The 21,367-nt window shown below is 52.0% G+C and overlaps 1 protein-coding gene across 2 annotated transcripts in view; it reads left to right on the top strand.

Moving 5' to 3' along the window:
• Positions 1–2,748: 2,748 nt before the first annotated feature.
• The window catches only part of PKP1 (plakophilin 1), a 52,105-nt gene continuing 33,486 nt past the window's right edge, over positions 2,749–21,367 (top strand). For both annotated transcript variants that reach the window (XR_005195584.1, XM_017499421.2), the window contains exons 1-2: positions 2,749–3,181; positions 11,948–12,051. Coding sequence is in view for 1 of the 2 variants with exons in the window: in XM_017499421.2 (XP_017354910.1) it covers positions 2,980–3,181; positions 11,948–12,051 (306 nt within the window). In the remaining variant the exon portion in view is untranslated. The remainder of the gene's footprint in view (positions 3,182–11,947; positions 12,052–21,367) is intronic.

The following is a 21,367-nucleotide window of genomic DNA, read 5'->3' on the forward strand; positions in this document are numbered from 1 at the left end:
AGGTGATGGAAATAACACTGGCCTGCTGGCTGAAAACCATATGTACACCTGAGCCCCAAACCAATCCTCCCAGCCTGAGCACACCTCCCTCACTGTGGCCCAGAATATGTAGCCTGACTGCTCTTTCCTCTCCTCCTGTGTCTGAAGGACCTGATTCAAGATGTCCTGCTCTACAAATTCCCACAATTGACCTCAGAATTATAGAGTGTTAGGCTAGAGTGGACTTTGGGGGCGACCAAGTTTATCCCCTCTCTTTGCAGATTGGTGTGAGAGACAGAGGAAGGCACTTACCTAACATGAAGCCAGTTAGCGACACAACTAGATCGGGACCCCAGCTGGCCTGACTTTCATGCCCTGTTATGGGAATGGATGCTATTAAAAGACCCATCCAGAAAAGGATCTGCTTGTCACAGGGAAATCTCGAGGAGGCAGCCTGGCACTGCCACTGAGTCCAGCTCTGGATCGTAGTTGCTTTGTCTCTGCCCATTACCAGCTGGGTGGCCTTATGGAACCTCAGTTCCCTCATCTGAAAAAGAAGGGTGATGGTGCCCACCTCATAGAGTCATTGTAAGCAATCAAATGACGTGGTTCATGTACAGGGCTCAGAACCATGCCTGGTTGGTAGGCATGGTATGTGTAGGAGCGTAGTAAATATGGGCTATTGCTATCAATATGTCAAAATAATGTCAATATTAACATAGTAGAGAAGTAGCTAGAAAAACTGAACTTCATACCTGGAAATGATTTTAAAGATAATCAGTTCGGCTTCCATGGACTTGCCTTTCATAGGCAGATGAGCTACTCTAACCCCTCCTTCAGGGCCCTTTTATATCCCAGAATAGGAAAATTATCATTATTTAAAGACATAATTAACATTTATTATGGCTGGCATATTAGGTTTTAGAAAAGCCAAATGTGTGATACAATGGAATTGTATTTTTATATGCTGCTGTGTATACTTTATAGTACATTGGGGCCCTTATATAATCGGTGTGCACTGTACTTTAATGCCCATTTTATAGGACTTTTATAAGGGCAGCTGGATGATGTGGTGGAACGAGCACTGTGCCAGGAGTCACAGGCCTGGTTAGGATGCAGGCTTTGCCACATATTAACTGTGGCATTCCAAGCAAGCTGCCTCCTCTCTTCATCAGTGAAATGTAGTGCTTGGCTGGACAGAGTCCAAGGCTCTGGAAGCTGAATCTTACAATATTAAGTGATAACAGAGGTTTACAGGTGTTTTGTACACATCTATGACGTATTTTTGGTCACATCTCTGGCTTACTTGAGGCTGTTCTTAGGAACACGGTCCTCAATAATAAAACCGTTTCTACTGGAAACTATAATCTGCTTTCCAATAATCTGCTCCGCAAATTGCTACTAGAAATACCTTCCTTGGGAGGGTTGGGACTCCCCACATGTAACACCCACATCTCAGGAAGTGAATGAGTGGCCTTCATGTGGTCCCCAAGACAGTCATTCAGTCTTCTTGACCCTTCCTCGACATAAAATTCCCTAAAAGCAAACTAAAAGTGAAGCATGTGAGCTGTGAGCAGCAGCTACAAATGGCAGCAAGAGTGACAGCTGTGATAGGGTCACACAGCCGGTGGAGGCCCGAAAACTAAGAAGGCCCCAAAACCGTGTGCACGATCACACAGTTCAGTAATGGATGTCCAGAACGAGAAACCCAGGGCAGCAAGAAGTACAGCAAGCATGTTCAGTATTGTTTGCTTTAGGGGGCAAGACAGAATGCGATGCCTTTTGGAAAGATTTTCATCAAAGTAAATACTTTACGAACACTCAGCTCCTGTTATACACCGAATTCACTGACGTGGGCTCCCTGCATGCCTGCAGAGCATGCTACATGAATGAAGCTTCACTGCTCATGTGTCCCCAGGGGGTGTGAGTGTGTACAGGGGAATGCACATAGAGGTCCCAGAATAGTAATAAATCCCCAGTGGACTTTTGGGGCAAAGCAGCTTTTCAGTGTTTCAGTGAGGATCTGGTTAGGATCCGAGTTAGACTTAATTTACATTAAATTAGTTAGCACTTGTGTATTCACCTATTTAAAAATATTTGTTATTGAGTGCCTAGTATTACTCCAGGCATTGTTTTAGAGGCTGTGTGTGGAGTTTCAGAGAGGATCTGCTGTTCACGTGGTATTTTACCGGGGTATACTCATGAACAAGAAATAGCCACCAGTTTTACCAAGGCACACCTACTGTGTGCTCTGTTATCTAAAGTCCGCTCCTTGATGTGGCCTTCCTACCCCTGCCCCTCTTTCTTCAGAGGAAGCTGCTTTAGAGTTGCCTGGGTAGCCCCCATAAGATGGAGCATTCCTTTGGGGCAAGGGCTATGGTTCTGCCATCAGCCCGGGAGCCTTCACCGACAAGACTGGTCTCTGCCATGACCTCAGTACAGAGGGAGATGGACGCTTGGCTCTCCTGGGCAGCTTGGTCAAGAAACACTCCTTTTTTCCTCGAGAGAGGTCTCCCTCTGTTCCTGAGCTGAGCACAGGCTTTCTCAATGAGCCAGCAGAACAGGACAGAGGGACGTCTGCCTGGGCCCTCCAGGCCCGCGACGTTTCTGGCTCATGGGGAGGGGGAAGGGAGAGAAAGAGCGAGCGAGCAGGAAGGCGCCCAGCGTCCCGCACGGGGGCCTCGCAGCCTTGCCCCCAAGAGCGCTGGCTCCCAGCGGCAGTGCCCTGCAGCCCTGCGCCTGAGCGGCAGCCGCGCGGCCGGGTGGAGTGGGTGGTGCAGGGCAGGGGTGGTATATCCTGTCTGACGGAGGGCGGGCCTCGCCAGTGCCAGAGAGGGACGAGCCAGGGTGGAGGCGCCAGGAGCAGCTGCCGGGAGCCCTCACGCGGACCACTCACTCTATGGCCACAGGGAGCCGCTGAGCGCGAGAAGAGCACGCTCCCGCCCGCCCGCTGCACCGCACCTCGCCGCTCTCCCGGCCCGGCCCGCGCCTCCCGCCACCATGAACCCCTCGCCGCTCAAGACCGCCCTGGCCTACGAATGCTTCCAGGACCAGGACCACTCCACGCTGGCTTTGCCGTCGGACCAAAAGATGAAAACGGGCACGTCTGGCCGGCAGCGCGTGCAGGAGCAGGTGATGATGACCGTCAGGCGGCAGAAGTCCAAGTCTTCCCAGCCGTCCACCCTGAGCCACTCCAATCGAGGTAAAGGCCGGGCCCCCTTTCCCGAGCGCCCTGGCCCAGCGGCGGGGACCGAGGCGGTGCCCGGAGGCGAGGGGCTGCCGGCCCCGGGCGGGGTCTACGCGCCCAGCGCGAGCGCGAGCAGCCGAGCTCCCAGCGCGTTCAGCGACCCGAGGCCGGCTCGACGGCTCCACGAGCTCGATGGCGCGCCAGTGGGCCAGAATGGGTGGGTGGTTCACCTGGACTCGGCCAGGGGCGTCTCCTAGCGTGCCGGAAGCCCGAGGATCCCCCGCGAGCGGTTCTCGTGTTCCTGAACCCTGCCTGGGTCTAGACGGCTTTCTCTTTTTCGCCGCATCCTGACCCGCCCCGGCTGTCCTGGGGGCCCCCGCGCTCGCAAACGGTTGTGGGTCACCCTGCACCCTTCCTGGGCTTGGTCTCCCGGCCTTCAGCTGATGGCCGATGCCCAGCGCCCAGGCCAAGGGAAACCCCAGACCCTGTGGGGCCGTGCGTGCGTGTGTGCGCGCGAGAGCGGGGTGAGAGTCGCTGAGACGGGAGTGCAGCTCAGGAGAGGCGCGGCGGGACAGGGAAGTGGCACAGGGAGCAGGACGAGGCCCTGGAACTTCAGGGCACTTAATCTGGAGCCTCCCGGAAGATGCTAGCCTAGCTGGAAGGCCGCCCCATGGCCAGTGGTTCCACTGACGACAGGGAAGGGGGTTAGGGATGCCTTCTTTCCCCAATAGCCGAGGCAGAAATTCTCTTCCCCACTGGATTCTTCCTACCCCACCCAGCTTCGGTAGAAACAAGTGTCTCATGGGGAGAGCAGGGAATGAGCGTGGCAGGTTGGAAATCCCCCTAGGCCCCAGAGATACCTCCAGCTGAGCCCTCGAGCGCACTTTTCCAAGCTGGATTCCCGGCTTGGCACCCCCTCCTCCAGCCTCTGAGAGGCCAGATCCCATGACGGGGCAGCCTGGGAGAAAGGTGGCAGCACCCAGGAAACTCAAGGAGGAAGGGGCAGTACCGGACAGGGGAGAGCTTACAGACCAAATACAAAGGATGCCCGGCAAGAATTCCACACAAGTGAGCAACGCTTCTGCTTGTTTATTTATGTATTTTATTTAGCTAAGCTTAGTAAAATGCTAATAAAGACTCTACCCACTGCAAACCAATACACGTCAATCAAGACTTATTTATCAAGACAGGCCTTAAGAGAGAGTGAGGGAAGGGGGTAAAAAGGTGGAAGGGGACAAAAGAAACCGACCCTGTCCATTCTCCCACCACGCACACACGCACACGCACACGCACACCCCTCACGCTCTCTACCTCTGGCCCCAACCCCCCTTCCTGAGTGGCCCCGTGTAGAGCCGAGGGAGGGAAAATGGCGGGCAGAGGATTTCCTGGGTCTCAGACCTAAAGGTCTTTGCTGCTGTGTGTGCTCTTTGCCTTTGTCCGGGCTCCGGGCTCCTCTCACATTTCCACTCAAGGGCATGCCGCCTCCAGAGCACTCATCTCCTTCCCTTTGGTGCCTTGGTAGCTGCCTCCTAGCCTCTTTAGAAGCAGGTTTGGAAGAACAAAATGCCCCCGTTTCTGGCTACAGCCCAGGGCACAGCTCAGGCCAACCTACTCTCCTCTCTGCACAAGACTTGACTGCCCCCTTCCCACTCCCACTCCGTCCCAGCCTGAGCTCTTGGCTCACAGCTCCAGAAAACTCAAGCCGGCCCTGGGTGCCCCAAGGACCTCTTCTTCTTCCCACCTAAGGGGATATGGGCTGACTGCTTGTGGCATGAAGTGCACTTTCTGGGTTTGGTCTTCCTGGGTAATTTCTGTCTGATAAGGTCGCCTTTGTTTTTCCTCTGAAGGTCCCCCAGGGGTCTTCAGACAGGGAGGGTTGATGCTGATGGCTACCTCTCCAGAAACTCCAAGGACTGGCCCTGTGGGTCTCAGGAGGTCCCTAAAGGAGGTTGGTTTCCCCAGAGGCATCCTCACTGGAAGAGGCGGTTTGGGCACTTGGAGCTGGTGTTTCTGGTTTATCTGGCTTAGTTTTCATCAGATTTCTCTGTCCTCTCCATCAGAAACACCCAAGCGTCCCCTATGTGCTCTGCGGCCACCTCTACTCACTCTGCTCCCTCTTTCTCATGCTTGTTTACCTGCCAGGAGTCTGCCTGGGTTCCTGGAATGGAATGAGCTGGGGGACGTGGAAGGACCATGCCCCAGGCCTCTTCCCTCGCCCGTGGACAGACTCAAATTCTCCTTTAGTCTCTTCTAAGAGCTGAGAGTTGGTTCACCTAGGGTCTTCTTGAGCCCCTTGAATCCTATCCAAAGTTTCCCTAGTTAAGAAGGGCTGGCCACACCCCACAAGTTGCCTGGAAGAGTAGCCAGTGCTCCTCGTACCCGGGGAAGGACAGTCAGGACCAGCCATCCTTGGTCCTGGTGATAGAACTGGCTTCTTCTCAGTTCCTCTCCTCTAGGGCTCTTTTCTCTCTTGTCACTGAGGGAGTTTTGAGTCTCTGAGGGCTGGAGGAAGGGCCCCTGGAGCCTGGCACCAAATGCCTGTCTGCACTCATGCCCTCCCTGAAACGCAGCAGATCCGACACGCACCTCTCCCTGGTCATGAACCCCTGGGCAGGAAGAAGGTGGCCACTGTGGCCTGGAGACCTTGGACAAGGAGGCTGCTCTGAACCTGCCTTCCCATCTTGAACTGGTTCTGAAGTTTTCAGGCTGTCCCTGTGTGCGTCGGGGTGTCTGGCATACTTTTCTTCCCAGACTACGTGGGAGGTAAGGGGAAACTGAGGGGGATGTCACCACCCAACTAAAGATCTTTGCTAGGGAAGCGACCTCCCTGAGGATGGGCAAGGAAACACTCATCCACCTTCCAGATCTTTATAACTTCTCTGGAATCTCCTCCTAAAGCTTGACCTGCATCTCATTTGCCCTAACCCAAGTGCTCCCCCTGCACCCGCTGTGAACGCAGATTATACCCAGCTCAGATAAAGGAGCTCCCTTTCACCTGTCACGTCTCCTTCCAGGGAAGTCCTAACAGCACCAGCACCATTCCTGCTTTGTCCCACTGCCTGCTTAGACATCTATCATTTTTTATTTCAGCCCTCGGCCTGAAGTTCTCTCTCTCCCTTCTTCACAGAAGTACTGTTTCCCATCTACAATTGCTAATCCTGTGTTTCTCTCTGATCGGAGATAGGGGCTGGGGGCGATGTTGGGCCAGGGGAGATGCCTGCTCCCTTTCTGTGGTTCCCGTGTCTATTCACTGCCCCGTCGGGGGAGGGGGGACATACTTGCGCCAGCTCCGCAGACTGCACAGTGAAGGAGCTCGTCTCAGGAGCCGCCACTTTGATGGCCTTTTGCATTTGTGTTTGACTCTGTCTCAGCGTGAGCTTCTGCCCGAGTGAATGCTCTGCTCATTATAGTCTCTTGAAAGTTGTTAGTTTCTGACCACAGACATCACTTCTGGGGTTGTTTTCTTGAGACCGAAGCTGAGATCGAAGATGATAACGGCTGTGTGTGCTTTAGCGTGTTCCATTGGTGAAACATACTAATTAAACTTCAAATGAACCAATTCTTGTTTCTTTACAATGTACCTTGGCTTGAAGTTGGGGTTTTAGCCAGAATTTCCGTTGGCCTGTTCCAACACATGCAAAAATGCTGGCTATCCTAGGGTGTTTCGAAGCAAACGCTGTTTCTCTGGTTCCTGCTCCTTTGCTATGCTTATTGGCAGAGATTTTTAAAAATACAAATTCCTCCCCCAACCCCATACCAACCTAAGTATCAATGTGCCAGTTGTTCTAGGTTTAGGTACTGGGAAGTGCTTCTGCTATGGGGCGTGACCCTTAGAAGTTGTATAATGTTTGAACAAAATAAAATGGAGGAATGTAAGATAGCTTCATTGCTTCTAGGCACACACTGTGCACATATGTGTGTACACATACATCACACATGCACACACGCATGCATACACAAAGCACCCACACACCCACGTGTGCACACATGAACACACATGTAACACACACACATGTTACATGTGTGTCCTTGCAGCTGTGCGATGTCAGGAGCCGACCCCGGCATCTACTGCTGCCTGGTGTGCCATCTTGGACAAGTCACTGCCTCTCTTTGGGTCTCTGCAGCTGTCAAGGTCGAATTGGATCATCTCCAAAGTGCTTTGCAACGCTAACACTCTTTGGAAACAGAGTGTATAATCCCCAGCTCTGCACGCCATTTGCCCAGCACCCCAGCAGCTGTACTGCCAAAAAGCTCTTCCCCTCAAGGCATGCCGCTCATCGTGTCTCTCTTGTAAACATCCTAACATACTAAAAAAAAAAAAAATCTTCTCATCCACTGTTCTCAAACTTGGCTACATATTGGAATCTCCTGGAAATTTAAAACATGAACATCTGAGTCCCCACCCCACCCCGACCAAAGCCTGACTTCGTGAGTATGAAGAACGGCACTTCAGGGCTTCAGAAACTTTCGGGTGATTCTGATGTGTAGCCAAGTTGGAGAACCACCCTTCTAGTCCCTTGTCCTTCGCTCACTTAGACCCAGCACGAGGGATCACTCCTATACAGTGACATACACCTGTGTCTCTCTGTCACACACACACACACGCACACAGTGAACAGAAGCCATACTCCAAGGAACCCGCAAGCCAGTGCAGAGTCAGCCGCTGGATTGAGTGCTGACGTGGTTATGCTGGTGGGTTTGGAACGCTCAGAGCTGGGTGGGGTCATCTTTAGGAGAAGCTGATTTTTGTGCAAGGCTTTGAATGCAGGGGGAGGGCTTGAGAAGAAGAGAAAGAATGTTTCAGGTGCAGTAAGTGTGACCTATTTGAAAGCTTGGAAGTGGAAGAGGTTGAGTCATCCCCACAAAGCCTTGCCTGCCCCTGCTGGAGAGAGATTTCCACCCATCCTGAAGAAGGAGCTGCCTCCATTTTCAAAGCTTTTGTAGGTGAGAGGGCTTGAGTTGCACGGATGACACAAGAGAAAACCAGCCGGTCATTGTCTAAGGCACCAAAGAGAAGCGGCTTGCTGGGACACCGGTCACCCTAGCGGTAGATTTTCTGAGATGGTCTTACACCCTAAAACACGGACTTAAAATTGGACAGGCTGTGTGGACAGAGCAGTTTGTGTTGCTCTTGCTCCTTGACCTTGGAGTTCTGTGGGTGGGCAGATGCCTCCTGAGGATGGCACACAGGCTGGGCACTTTGCCATTGTCACCAAGAAGCCACCATGTCCCTGCCCATGGTGCGTGCACCCATCTGGGGAGAAGAGGGGGAAAGCAGACGCTTAGCTGGAGGGTAGGCGTGATTCTGTGGGGTGAACTGGGGACCAGCCCCTCCCCCATCCCCCTGGAACCAGGAATCCTCCTCATAGAGGTAGCCTTGAGTATCTGAGATCTGCAGCAGCCCCCCTCTCTTCCTGTTTTACCCCCACTCACCAGGGACCTCTTTGGGTGGGAGGAGAGCCTGGCCCCATTCTGAGCCTCTAAGCACCAGGCATCAGAGGATGGCACCACACGGGTTGGACAAAGGAGAAAAGGCTGTTGACACAAAGGGCCAGCTCGGGCCAGTCAGGCCCAAACCCAGCGGGAGCAGTGCCCTGAGCTCAAGGTCCCAAGGGAAGAAGAGATATGGTTTGCACTTCAGAGAACGTCTGAAGTACATGGTGGTGGAGACTGGTGTGGGCGTGAGATGGAGGTGGGAGTAGGTGTCATTCATCAGGAAAAGCTTCCTAGACGTGTGCTCTGGAGACATCGGGGAGCAGGTGGAGGCGTGAGCTAGCACCACCACACTCATGAGAAGCCCATGCTCTTGCTGTTGAACTTGACTTTCAGGGGCATTGCTTTCCAGCCAGACACGCCAGGGTCAAGAGAGGGGAAATGACTTTAGTTGTGGGAGCAGTGCTCTACAGAGTGCAGCTGCCCCCAGCACTCCTTGGTTTTCTGGCACACCGCACGCTGTGACTTCAGGTGTGCGACGGCTGTGGACTCCTCCCCTCTCTCACCACCTCCGCCCCAAGTACTGCCACCTTCTGCCAGATTAGCAGTTCAGGCAGGTGTGATGTCAGCCTCATTCTCGCAGGAGCCAAGCAGACCCCAATTATAGAGAGGTCTTAGGAGATGCCTTCAGGAACTGCCTGGAAGGGCCTGCAGGCCTTGGCCCGACGACAAGTGACAGTCACACCTGTCTTTACCAGAGTGCATGCTGGACATGGGGACTGGCTTTGGGAATCGTAGGGCATTCTGGCCTCTGCCTCCATGTGTCCACCGTCGCCTCCATGGCAGAGAGGGCTCCACCTACACACAGGGAAGAGTGTATGGGGGGCAGGCAGGCAGGCGCGGGGCATGGCGGGAGGAGATGTTTCGTCTGATGACCTGGGGAGAGCAGTGTCATGTTGACAGGTTCTCTCTCAGAAGACAGGCAAGGAGGGCCTGGTGCAAGCCCCCTGGGGCTGCTTCACCTAGGAGGAGGCCTCCCTGGGGCTCCATAGAGCTCTGTCCGTCACCACCCCAAATTTTCCATCCAGAAGCGGCTGGCTGACCCATACCTGCCCTGTGGTGAGAAATACCTGCTGACAGGGCCAGAGCCAAGTGAACTCCATCCTACCAAACCTTGGAAGAGTGACTGAAGCGGGCTGGGTGGAAGGGAAGCAGATGAGACCTGGCCGTTGGCTGCCTAGGGTCCTGACTGTGAGTGTGCCTGGCTGCAGCCCCCTTCCCTGGGAGCACCTGTCCTGAGTGAATGAGCCCACGAGATTGCCTTCAGCCTCTTCCTGGTAAGGACAATCTTGCCAGAGAAGGAGCCGCTGGAGAAAGGTGGAGGAAGAGCTGTGTGCACTTCACAGAGAGCTTGGAGGAAGCCAGAGGCTCAATGGGCCACACGGCAGAGTCCCAGGATGTCCCTCATAGGAGAATAGCCCTTCCGGAGTCAGGGCTGGGCCTGGAGTATAGGGGAGGCCTCTCAGAGGACTCTGAGGCAGGTGGCAAATGAGGCAGTGGTGTGGCCTTTGATGTCTGCTTTTCTTCCGCATAAGCTGAGCTGTGCCTCTGGAAAGGAGGAGTCGGTTCCTCTGAATGCAGTCAGGCACGTGTCACTGTCTTCACACCACTACGGGACACTGGAACTGTATGGGGCCTATGGGATGAAAGAGACCAACCCCCTCTTTTGACAGAAGAGGACACTGAGGCTCAGAGAGAACAAGCAACTTGCCCAGGCTCCAGAACCAGGACCAATAGCAACACTGCTAGGCCTCAGGGCAAGCTGTGCCTGCCACAGTTCAAGACCCCTAATGTCCATGATGGAGGGATGCAGAGAAGCAGGCAGCACCCTCTGCTGCGGGCTTTGGGTGTTTACCTGGCGCTGGACAGGGGAGGTGGCACCAGGCGGGGATCCCTGCCTCATTCCAAAGCTGCCCCTCAGCTATTCCCTCTACTTCCAGCTCAGATGTTCCAACCCCCCTCCCCCAGGCAATGGCCAGGGAGCCTGAGTGGTGTGGCAGATGGGGAGGAGCTCACCTGGCGAGGTGAGATCACCCTCCAACCAACTTTCTTCCTAGACAGGGTTTCTGATGGGGGAGTCTGAGCATCGCTTTAGAGGAAAGAAGAGCATCTCCTTGTTAGAAGGTTCTCACTGGATCCCACTCACCTCCACCCCCCAAGGCCACCACTGGACAAGAGAGTGGGGCAGGCCACAGAGCCGTGGCTTGCTCGTCGTGGAGCTCCCATGGAGCTGAGGGAATGTGACACAGGGCACAACGAGCCTTGGGCTATGGAGAGCAGGACACTATGTGTTTAGAGGCAGGAGAGATTGCCTTGGGCAGAGCTGGTCAGAAAGGGCTTCCTGGAGTGGGTGAGGTCTTGAGCTTGGCTTCGAGAGATGGGCGAGATTAGAAGGTTGTGGCTGAGGACGAAAGGCAGGTTCAGCATGGAGAGAGATATGAGCAAAGGGGTGAGCCTGTCACTGTTGGCCATGTTTCAAGGACGGCAGGACAGTGGCCAGATCAGCTTGTGCAGAGTCGAAGCTGTCCCTTGGTCTCCCTGCTGGCCAGTGAAAGGGAGAGGAGGGGGTTGGCCCCACTAGGAGCCCCAAATCCAGTTCTATTTTCTGTGATGCAAAGCCACTTTGCTGCTAATAACCGTAATGACACTTTGTCCTCCTGTGGAGCCTGTCATTTGTGGGTCTCCAAGCACTCCGAAAACATTAATTAATCCTCACTGGGCCTTTGAGGTTGATCGCCGCTCCCCCTTCACCAGCTGGAGCATGTTGGAGGTGAAAGAAGGGGAGGAAGCGTGTCTGGTCACTGCTAGGGGCTGGGCTGAGATTTGAATCCAGAGTCCTGCCCTGAATCGGTCTCTAATCGGCTGCTGCTGCTGGACTGGGAATGTCAGGATCCTGCCTGTCTCCCCCGAGTGGGAATCTTATCCTTGTGGGACACGAAGTCATGATTCCCTGGGCTGGAATGGCCGTGCTCCAAGGCCCTCCAGACCAAGTCCTGATGTGTAGGTGTTAACCTACCCAAGTAGCAGGGGAACCACTGGGCTCCCAGGAAGGGGGCGGATGAGAGTTTTGGAGCTGTCCCTGCAGGAGTCCATGGTAGCCCTTCTCTTGGTCCTGGCTACAGAGGATTTGGAGACAGAGGGAGATGACATTCCCCACCTTCTCCAGGAGCTCAGAGCTGGTCTCCTCCATGGGTGTAGTGGACCTGGATGCAGAAGTGATGAGCTAGGAAGAGAGGTGGATGAAGATCGTGGCCGTCCCTGTCCTAATCCCCTTCCCTTCTCCTCTAGGTTCCATGTATGATGGCTTGGCTGACAATTACAACTATGGGACCACCAGCAGGAGCAACTACTACTCCAAGTTCCAGGCAGGGAATGGCTCATGGGGATATCCGGTAAGGAACTGCTTCCATTCTGAAAGACCCGGAGTGCTCGTGGGGACGGTTCGGGGTTTATAACGGAGAAAACCTGCACCAGCTACTAAAAAGACTGATGCAGGCTTCGCCCCGTGAGCTGAGACTCGTCAGCTCCAACTGGGTCTGCCGACTCCCCCATTGCTTCATAGGTGGCTCCCGTTTGGGCTGACTGGATATTTTTGAATGTCTCAAATGAGAACATTTTAGGAAAAGCATTTTTAAAAGACATTCAAAAACAAGTCCACTTCCCAATGGGTCTGATTTGATCATGAATTTGGGAAATGTTTAGATTCTTGAGGTCTATGAATGGACCAGTATAGATGTTTCTAGGAAAATCCTGAAGGGTCGTCTCTTTTCATTCTGTGCTTATGGTCCAAGAGCCAGGGGAACAGGTCGGCTGCCTTGACTCCTGCATATGACGCTGCATGCTAGAGTGGAGCCTGCTTGACAACCCAGATACATTTGGGTTCAAATTTTAACTTTGCCACTCACTGAGCATGTGGCTTTGGGCATGTTACTTCAAAGTTTGGGCCTCAGCTTCTTTACATGGAAAGGGGATATAACAAAGGACTTCGTGGGGTTATTTTCAGGATTAAATGAACTAAGATAAATGAAAAAAATTTCAATAATTCTTAAGATTATTTGTTAAATTAACATGGGTAGAGATTGTTCTAGATCCTTTAATCCTGGCTCTGTCTGTGTCTTTCTAAGTGATCTCAATCCAGTATACGTCATCTATCCATTTACTGAACCAATATTTATTGAGCCCTAATTTTGTGCCAAGCAGTGCAGTAGCTGCTCTGGATTCAACCATAGCAGCCGGGGCAGGGATTTCCTGCTGCTCTAAAACCAGGGGTATTGGGCTAGACGGCACCCACGGTATCTCCTAGCCTCCAAATTCTATGACGCTCATTTACTTTTGCTGATTCAACATCAGCCTGATTATTCTTGGGAATTTTTTTGTAAGGCCCTCAAGACATTGTCCGAAGGGGATTAGCAGCTGCTTTTCTGTGGAAATCTGGGTCTCTGTCTTGGTGGGGCCTTAGGAGTCAGCAGCAATTGCTTTAAGACACAGATGTCTCACAGGTGTCACCCCTGATTGCCAAAGGTCCCGGGCAAGGGAGAGGGTGAGTAGTTGATGAGTTTGGTGTTCTTTTGACATTGGTGTGATTCTTTCCTTCCTGAGTTCTTTTTGGGGCTAATTTTGGAGGCTATGTCTTTCCCACATATTACAGCATGGGGACTAAAGGGAACAATTAACTAGGTTTGTTGCAAATTTACTTCCCTGACTTTTTTCCTGGTTCTAGATGGCAAATGACACTCTTAGTGCAAAATAAACCCAGCTGACTGACCCCTATAAGCTGGGAGGTCAACCATACATGTGAATAAAGGGCTTTGACACGAAGGGTGATGACCAAATTGAGAGAATGGGTTACGAATGCCGCATAAAGCGATTAGATGAAACCCAAGGAAGGCAGATCACTGTCACAGCAGTCAGAATGGACGATTATGCTGACAATACAGATGGTGCATGTCTTTACTTACATGACGTTACCAGATCAGAGCTTAGGAGGCTTAGGTTCTAGTCCTGGTTCTGTCCCTCTCTGGCTCTCTGACTTCAGATAGTTTAATTTCTCTGGGCCTCAGTTTTCTCATCTGTAAAATGGGAATGATGATACTCGCATGTCTACTTCACTCATGGGTTGATATCAGACGACATTCACTGTGAAATATTGTCAAATGGGTAGTGTAACCTTGGAAATTTGTAACCAAAAGCTGAAAAGGAACTCTTTCCCGGAAGGTGTTTCTGAAAAAAAAAAAAAATTCTTTTGGCCCATGTTGAACATTTCGCTTCTGGTTAATTAACTCAGTCCTCAGTTATCTCACTAGCTTTCAATGCTCCCAAAGTGTCCCCACCCCTCCCTGTGCTCATTTTCTGACAACCACTGAAAATCTCTTTCCTCCTCCGCACCCTAAGACCCACCCTCCTTGCTCCTTCCCTGTCGGGACTGCAGACGTGACTCACGCCAGGGAAGCTGCTGAGGCACGTCCCATCTCTTCTCAGTTCAGGAGAGGCTATGGGAACGGTGGAGAGCTCAGCACACATGAAGATTTGGCAGAGGGAGGAGGCCAAGTAGGGAGGAAGTGGAATCATTGATATTAGAGCCAGACATATGATCAGATGAAATCTGGGCAAAACCAAACGGGGTCCAGACATAGGGAGAAGGAGGGCAGGAGGAAAGGCCATAGAGATCTGTGGCATGAGATAACCCTATGCCTGTGGGATTTTCCCATGGAGGGTACAGCTGGCACAGGAAGATGTTATTCCTCTACTCTAGTCAAACCAATATGGCTGCAGAAGGCAGGGAGGGTGGGAGGAGGGTGTAGTCTGTCTGCACAAGCATCATCAGCGTATTTTCAGGAGCTTCTGAGAGCTGATGAAGGATCATTTGCTACAGATACTTTATATTCGCTCTGTCAGCCAACTTGTATTGAGCAATTCCTGGGGCACAGCAGTGAGCGAGGCGCGCTACAGAAACACAGTTGAAGAGAATCTGGTTCTGCCCTCAGTGAACCTGTAGTCCAGTTAGAAGCACAGGCCAACAGACAAATAGGATAAAGGTGTCAGTTTCTGCACTGGAGGATTGCACCAATGCTGCCGTTGCTCAGAGTGTTTCTAGAGCCTCCAGACATTTCAGAACCATCTTCAGCATCGTTTCAGGAGCCAGACAAGAAAACCAGTCTCATTTCTTTATTGTCGTGACCTGGGTTTGACCAGAAACCGTTCTACTCACTTGGAGCACCTCACTCCTCCGATCTGGCTTCAGTTCTAAATATCAAACCATCCTCAAATAGCAAAGCTCTGTCACCTCCTATACATATCTCATTTAGATATGCAAAAGATCCGTAGGCAATTCCAAAAAGAAGGTCTAAAATTGTTTAAAAAGCAGTGGTCGTACCTGATCGTTTTACCTTATAGTCTATATTAATAATAGTCTTATAATTTAAAAAAACATCATGCTGTTTATACTCGATGATTGTTCGTATCACAAATTGAATGTAGAGAGGCTTTCTTATAATAAAATAAAACGTAAAACAAAGGTGGTGTGACGCACCAAAAGCATCAAGGGGCTTAAGGGAAATAAAAGGCTGCTCCAAAGAAAGCCACTGGCCTGGTCCATGTCCTGCTGTCTCCTGGCCATGCCAGCCTCCTCCTCTGTCAGGCAGAAGGATCTGCTGGAGGACAACGTTCAAGCCCCAGAGTCCCACAGACCTCAGGGAGAGGAAGCACCTGGTGAGATGGAGCAAAGGCTGGGGCAGGTTCTAGCCTCGCTGCCTGATTTCTCAGCTGCCTACTCAGCAGCTAAGCTCTTCTGGTTCTCAGCACCAGACCCGTGGAATATTAGAGCCCAACATGGTTTGCATTTTACAGTTGAGGAAATTCAGCCTCAGAGAGGAGACGTTGCTCCTTGAAGGCCACGCAGCTGGTTACTGGAGCAGCAGACTGGGCCTCTGACCTCCTAACTCCTAACCTAAGGGAGTTTGCTTTTATTACCCCAGACATTTGCACTTCTTGTGACGGCCATTCTGTGTGTTCCCACAATCTCCAGATGCAGACATTACATCTGAACACTAAACACTAGAATCTAGGGACCTGCAAGTCACTCATGAGTTTGACTCCCTTCATTCTTCATTTCCTCCCCTCCCATGCCCTCCAGCCAGCCCTGCTCTCCCCATGCGGAGTCAGCCTGGCTCAAAAGAGGCAGGAGAGCAGCTCCGTTTCCTCCTTCCTAGACTCAAGCTGGGCTCATTTGGCTATAAGCATTCATGGGTTTCAGGACAAGGTTACCAGATAAAATACAACAAAATACAATAGGACCTGCTTTAAGTTAGAAATTATTTGTTGTTTATGTAAAGTTCAAATATAACCTCATGCCCTGTCTATCTATGTGTTAAACCTGGCAACCCTCCGTCACAGTGTCTCCCCACTCATTCCTGTAATAAAAACAACACTCCTTTACATGCTCGTCTCCTGGCCTGGGGACCCAGCAGAATTACTTCAGGCTGCAGCAGTTCTGCTGAGAAAAGGAGGATTTTTGTCACCTCTTAGTTGTTCTTGTAATATGTCCCTTGAATGCCTTCCTCTGGGTCAGCAGAGACCAGGATGCGGGGAATAGAGAACTGGAGCCACAGAAAGGCACAGCCCGTCTACGCCAAAGCTGAAAATAGGCCGTGCTCACGTGGCTTGTTCTCAACGAAGCTGAGGCGTGTGGACGATCTTGACTTCCAGGGAACAGTCCTGGATCACGACGGCAATCCTCTTCTCTATCAACTTCAGCTCCAAAGAGTTCACTTATTTTCAAATCAAGAAGTACATTCTGAGCATTCAGTTCTTCTGGGAGTCCCACCAAGTAAAATGTTCTCAGGTGGTGGATCGCACTAAACCTCCCTGCTCAGGACCTAACCAGTGGAGAGGAAAACCATTCAGGCATCATCAGCGGGAGGTCTGGAACAAGGTGACCATGGAGGCTGCCACACTGGGTCACTCAGCCATGCTCAGTGAAATCCAGCCTGGCGTGCCTAAGAGTGAGAATTCCCAGGAATATAACAAGGGGGAATTCTGTCTTTGTCTGGGTGTTGCCCTATTCATTGACCCCGTTTCTCCACTTTAACCCAGGACTTACTAGCAGATCTTTCCCCCAGCTTCTTCTCACTTGTACTTGTGGCCCATGTGCTAGGGACCCTTACCCCAAGGAGAACTGATCTTGGCCACCCTAGACCTGAAGCAACGTGGATGAGCCTCTGTGACAGATGAGAGGGCTGGGGTTGCGTCACGCTCCAGCAGGGAGTGGGAAATGCAAGCACAGCGCTCTCCAGGTTGTGCAGCACCCTGAGTCACAGATATGCTAATCGAGTGTCCACAAGGGCAGAGCGATGGGCCAGGTACTGCAGAGAGGCACCAGGGAGAAACACGGCAGGACCCTTACCCTAGCAGCAGCAGAAACAGACGGTCCTTACCAGTCCACAGTCAACAGAGGCCATGCTCGCAGACAGCCTGGTGTGGACAAATAAGCCCTGAACTTTGGCCGGGAACTTCATAGCCGTGTGACTCTTAGTCAAGTCTGCTCCTTAATAGCTGCATGACTCTAGTCAAGTTCTCAATCTAGCTGAACCTCAGCTTGCTTATCTCTGAAATGGGTGAAAATTCCTATCTCAAAGAGTAGTATGAGGTTTATGGATGTAACACATCAGATCAGCAGTGGGGGGTGTGGATTTCAGTCTCAGTTGGGCTGCTACAAACTGAGGGACCTGGAGTGGCCTTCACCTCTCTAGACCTCGGCTTTCTCAGTCATGGGGCAAGGCAATTGGACTAAATCATAGCCAAGGACTCAATTAGGGTCACCTGTGGTTTGAGAGCTCTCTGAGTAGCTACAGGGTTCCGTAGCTAAAACCTGTGTGGTGGTCCCTCCAGGGTCAGAAGCAGTGTCAATTCCTCCAGCCCAGATTTTTGCTTCAAGTCTACGGATGGATAATAGCTTCTTAATTTCCTCCTTGCTTTCATCCGAGCACTCCAGGCCCCAGGAAAACAGCAGTTAATTAGCCCTTGCAACAGGATGGAGAGATGGTAGGACTTCATTTACTTTAGCTTCACAGACAGGGAAACTGAGGCACAGCAAGTAGCTCTGCTGAGTAACTACCCTGACTTAACACAGGCCTGAATCCCTCTTTCCAGATGCTGTGTCTCAGCTCTGAACGCCACTTTCCAGGTGTGGGAGCTGGGTTCCTTCAGCAGCGCCTGCCGGGCCTCTGTCTTTTCTTGAAAAGTCCAGGTGAGGGACCCATAGAGGGTAGACCACAGCCTCCTACTCCCAGGCAGGCATGGATCCTGCTCCAAGAGGGAGCAATTGATGTGTCTGCCAACTCAGTGTCCCCGCTGCCAGCTCGTGACTCACCCCCACCCAGCCCTGGGAGATAGGAGGGTCCTGCAAGGGCCCCAGGCTCTCACCCAACAAGAAGAGGCAATGATTCTACTTGCCAAGAGGCGGAATGAGCCTCTGAGAGAGAATGGAGGTGAGCGAGCGGGAGCAGGTGGGCCGGCTTCTTGGGCACCTCTCCCTGTGGAAGGAGCACGCCGTGTGCTTTCACAGACAAACTGCTGCCATTGGGACACTCCCTGTATTTAAACCAAAGGACAAGCCTATGGCACACGTCGGTGTCTGGGTACTCCTTGGGAGGGGCCCTCCTTTCTAAAACACAGTCCATCTGTGGCTGTGTTCCCATAAGAAGCTTTTGTCACCCTTAGGGTTGGGCTGAGCTCAAGGAGCTTCCTTTCTGGACTTGCCCTCCCCTCCATGGAAGTGAGTTGAGGCCCTGCCTCCTGACTGAGGGCTGGCTAAGCCAGGGAGGCCCCTTCAGAGTCCAGAGAGAATGTGGAGACAAGGAAGTAGTCCTGGTCTGGGGACTGGTTCCCCAAGGGACCCCTCTCCTGCTGGGCCTCAGGCTTAGCATCAGCAAGATGACACGGCAGCTCAGACCACCTCCCTGTAGCTATGGCATCTGGCTTCTGTGTCCCTCTTTTGAGAAGAGAAGTCAGAGAATGGCCCCCTGTCTGCAGCACGGGCTTGCAAGGGGAGGAGGACATGGTGCCAGTGAACAAGTGTGTCCTCCGAGGGCAAGCTTCAGGTGGAGGGAGTCAGGATCGGCTCCTGGAGAAGCTGAGCTTTGAACTTAGCAGACAGGATGGAGGGCAGAGCACACATGCCTCTAGGTCTGAGCTGCGGTCTGAGAGTACCCTGCTGACTGTTCACAAAGAATAGGTAACCCCCCAAGAAAGGCAACTGGTCTCAGGTTTCCAGCTCCCAAGGTGTCCTAAGTCTCCCAAGCCTACATCACAAACTCACAGCAATGCTCCTTGGGGCCAAGTGAGCACCCTGGCCCCTCCATCCTCCTGCCCCAGGAAGGAGCACTAGACCCAGGAGAAGGCAGACTCCCACCAGTCACTGTCCTGACATGTGGACCCTTGTAGGGGAGTGGAGAGGGAGGACCAGGGCAATTTGGCCAGGATGTTCAGGGAGACTCGTCACTGCCAAGGGACTCAGTGTGGCAGCTGCTTAGCAAGTGGGGAGTGCTGCAGCCCAGGACACAGTCAGCAGTGGGTCCTCAGGATGTCTGCAGAAGGGAACTCCACTCTCCCCAGAGACAACAGAAGCCGGTTCTTCCTTTAGCTTCGCTAATCAGCAAGTCTTCCTCAGTCATTTCCAATCATTTTGTGTAGAGCTCTGAGTTGAGCCTGGGCAGGGAACACTTATGCTTGGGTTGGCCTGGGACTCTATTTCTCCCATTCCGATGAGATACTGTGAGCCCGACAATTCCCTGGCCACCGAGAATAGAATTCTGTCTTCTCCCAAGAAGGAAGCTTCTGGATGAGCTGGCTGTGCCCCTCTCCCCTTCTCCCCGAATGTGAAACTTTAGAGAGAAGATTTAAAGAATCAAGGATAATTCTAAACTTTTTAATTTTGCTCCAGCAGAAATTGGTAGGGTTTCATTTGGGGCTTTTTTTTTTTTTCCTTTTAGCCCTGACAAAAGCTAATCTACTCAACCAACAAGTCTTTAAAGTCCTAACACTATAGTTGAAAACAAATAACAGATAAACAACAATCAACAGCATAAGAAGATATCATTAAAAGCTAAATTTTATAGCACGTGCTAACTTAAACCTCTCCAAGGCTTGGTTTCCTCATCTGTCAGTGAAGGCGTGGGACCAGGTGACCTCCAAGCCTTCCTTCCCCAGCTTCAGTTCTAAGTCTTGGGCATCTGTGGAGCGGGGTCTTGGGTTCGGGATGAGCCGCAGGTGGCCGCTTTCGAGGCTGCTTCAGCTGCGCTGTGTTCTCAGTCAGCTCTCAAGGGGAAAGTGCTCCAACCTGCGGCCCCCCGGTTATTTAATAATCCCTTGAATTCGTGCAGCATTCTGAGCTTGCTCAAACTGCCTGTTTTCATCCCCTGACCTGATCCTTCGGTCTTTGTGAGTTTAGTAGGTAGACCAGGCTTTGTTATTCTCATTTTATTTGCAGGGAAATCAAACCACAGAAAAGTGCAGGGGCTTGCCTGTGACCTCACAGATAGATGTGGCAGAACTGAGTCTGGACCCCAGTGGACTTTGAGGCGGGTGTGAAGAGCAAGAGGAGGAAGGGACCTGCAAGGGAAGGAGGAGAAGTGAGCTAAGCCTCCTGGCCAAGTTTCAAAGCCAGCAAGCAGGGCACGGGATAACGTCATCAAAATACAGTCTTGGGGGGAATCTTCTGCTGGCTTTTTTTTTTTTTTTTTTTTTGGTTTGAGAGTTTTCCTTTTGTCACTAGGCTCAGTGAGACAAATGGAGCAGCATTTCCCAAGTGGGTGGAAGAGCCGTCCCCACCCTTTGCAAGGGTGAGGCTCCACTTTTCCCCCAGGGCCCTGGCGTGTCTCTACCGAGGCCTGCCTGCCCCAGGAGAGCAAACTCAGCTGAAAACAAAATCAGCCCAGGCACGGGGAGGGGACGGGGGACCTGTAGAGACACAGGTGGGGAGAAAAGCAGCTCTAGACCCGGAGCCCCGCCCCTCCCACCCCCACAGGGCGCCCAAGGGCGAGGCCTGGAAGGGGATAAAGACAGGCTGGGAAAGAGGCTGCTTGTGACTTCAGCAAGGGATGAATCGTAGACTGCTGAACTGCCTTCCTTCAGAAGAAGCCTTACAGGGCGTGCTGCAGTTGGGGAAACTGAGGTTTAGAGAGGTGAGGTGATGGCCTAATGCTACACAACTAGGCACGGGAGACCAAGAGTGGAGCGTGGTCTCCTGACTCCTGGCTCAGGGCTCCTGGTCACACTGCCACATCCTGGTACTTTTGCCAGTACGGGCAATCACGTTTCCCAAACCTCCGTCATTTGCGTTCTGCTGTCACAATTTTTGCAAAATCATACCAACTATTGTTTACTTATTTTAAGGGAATTACTTATCAGTTCCAATGCATTTATTTACTCACCTATTTATTTTAGAGACAGGGTATCACTGTGTTGCCCAGGTTGGTCTCGAACTCCTTGGTTCGAGCAATCCTCCTGCCTCAGACTTCCAAGTCGCTGGAACTATAGGCACGCACCACCATGCCCAGCTATTCCAATGCATTTATTTTGAAAGGAAACTTTATATCACTCACACAAATAACAAAACCACACACTTTTTAAATGTCTTCAAGAACCTCCCAGCTGGGCATGATGGCTCATACCTGTAATCCCAGCACTTTGGGAGGCCGAGGCAGGCAGATC

This window comes from Cebus imitator, unplaced genomic scaffold, assembly GCF_001604975.1.
Source record: "Cebus imitator isolate Cc_AM_T3 unplaced genomic scaffold, Cebus_imitator-1.0 Scaffold257, whole genome shotgun sequence".
Taxonomy (NCBI): domain Eukaryota; kingdom Metazoa; phylum Chordata; class Mammalia; order Primates; family Cebidae; genus Cebus; species Cebus imitator.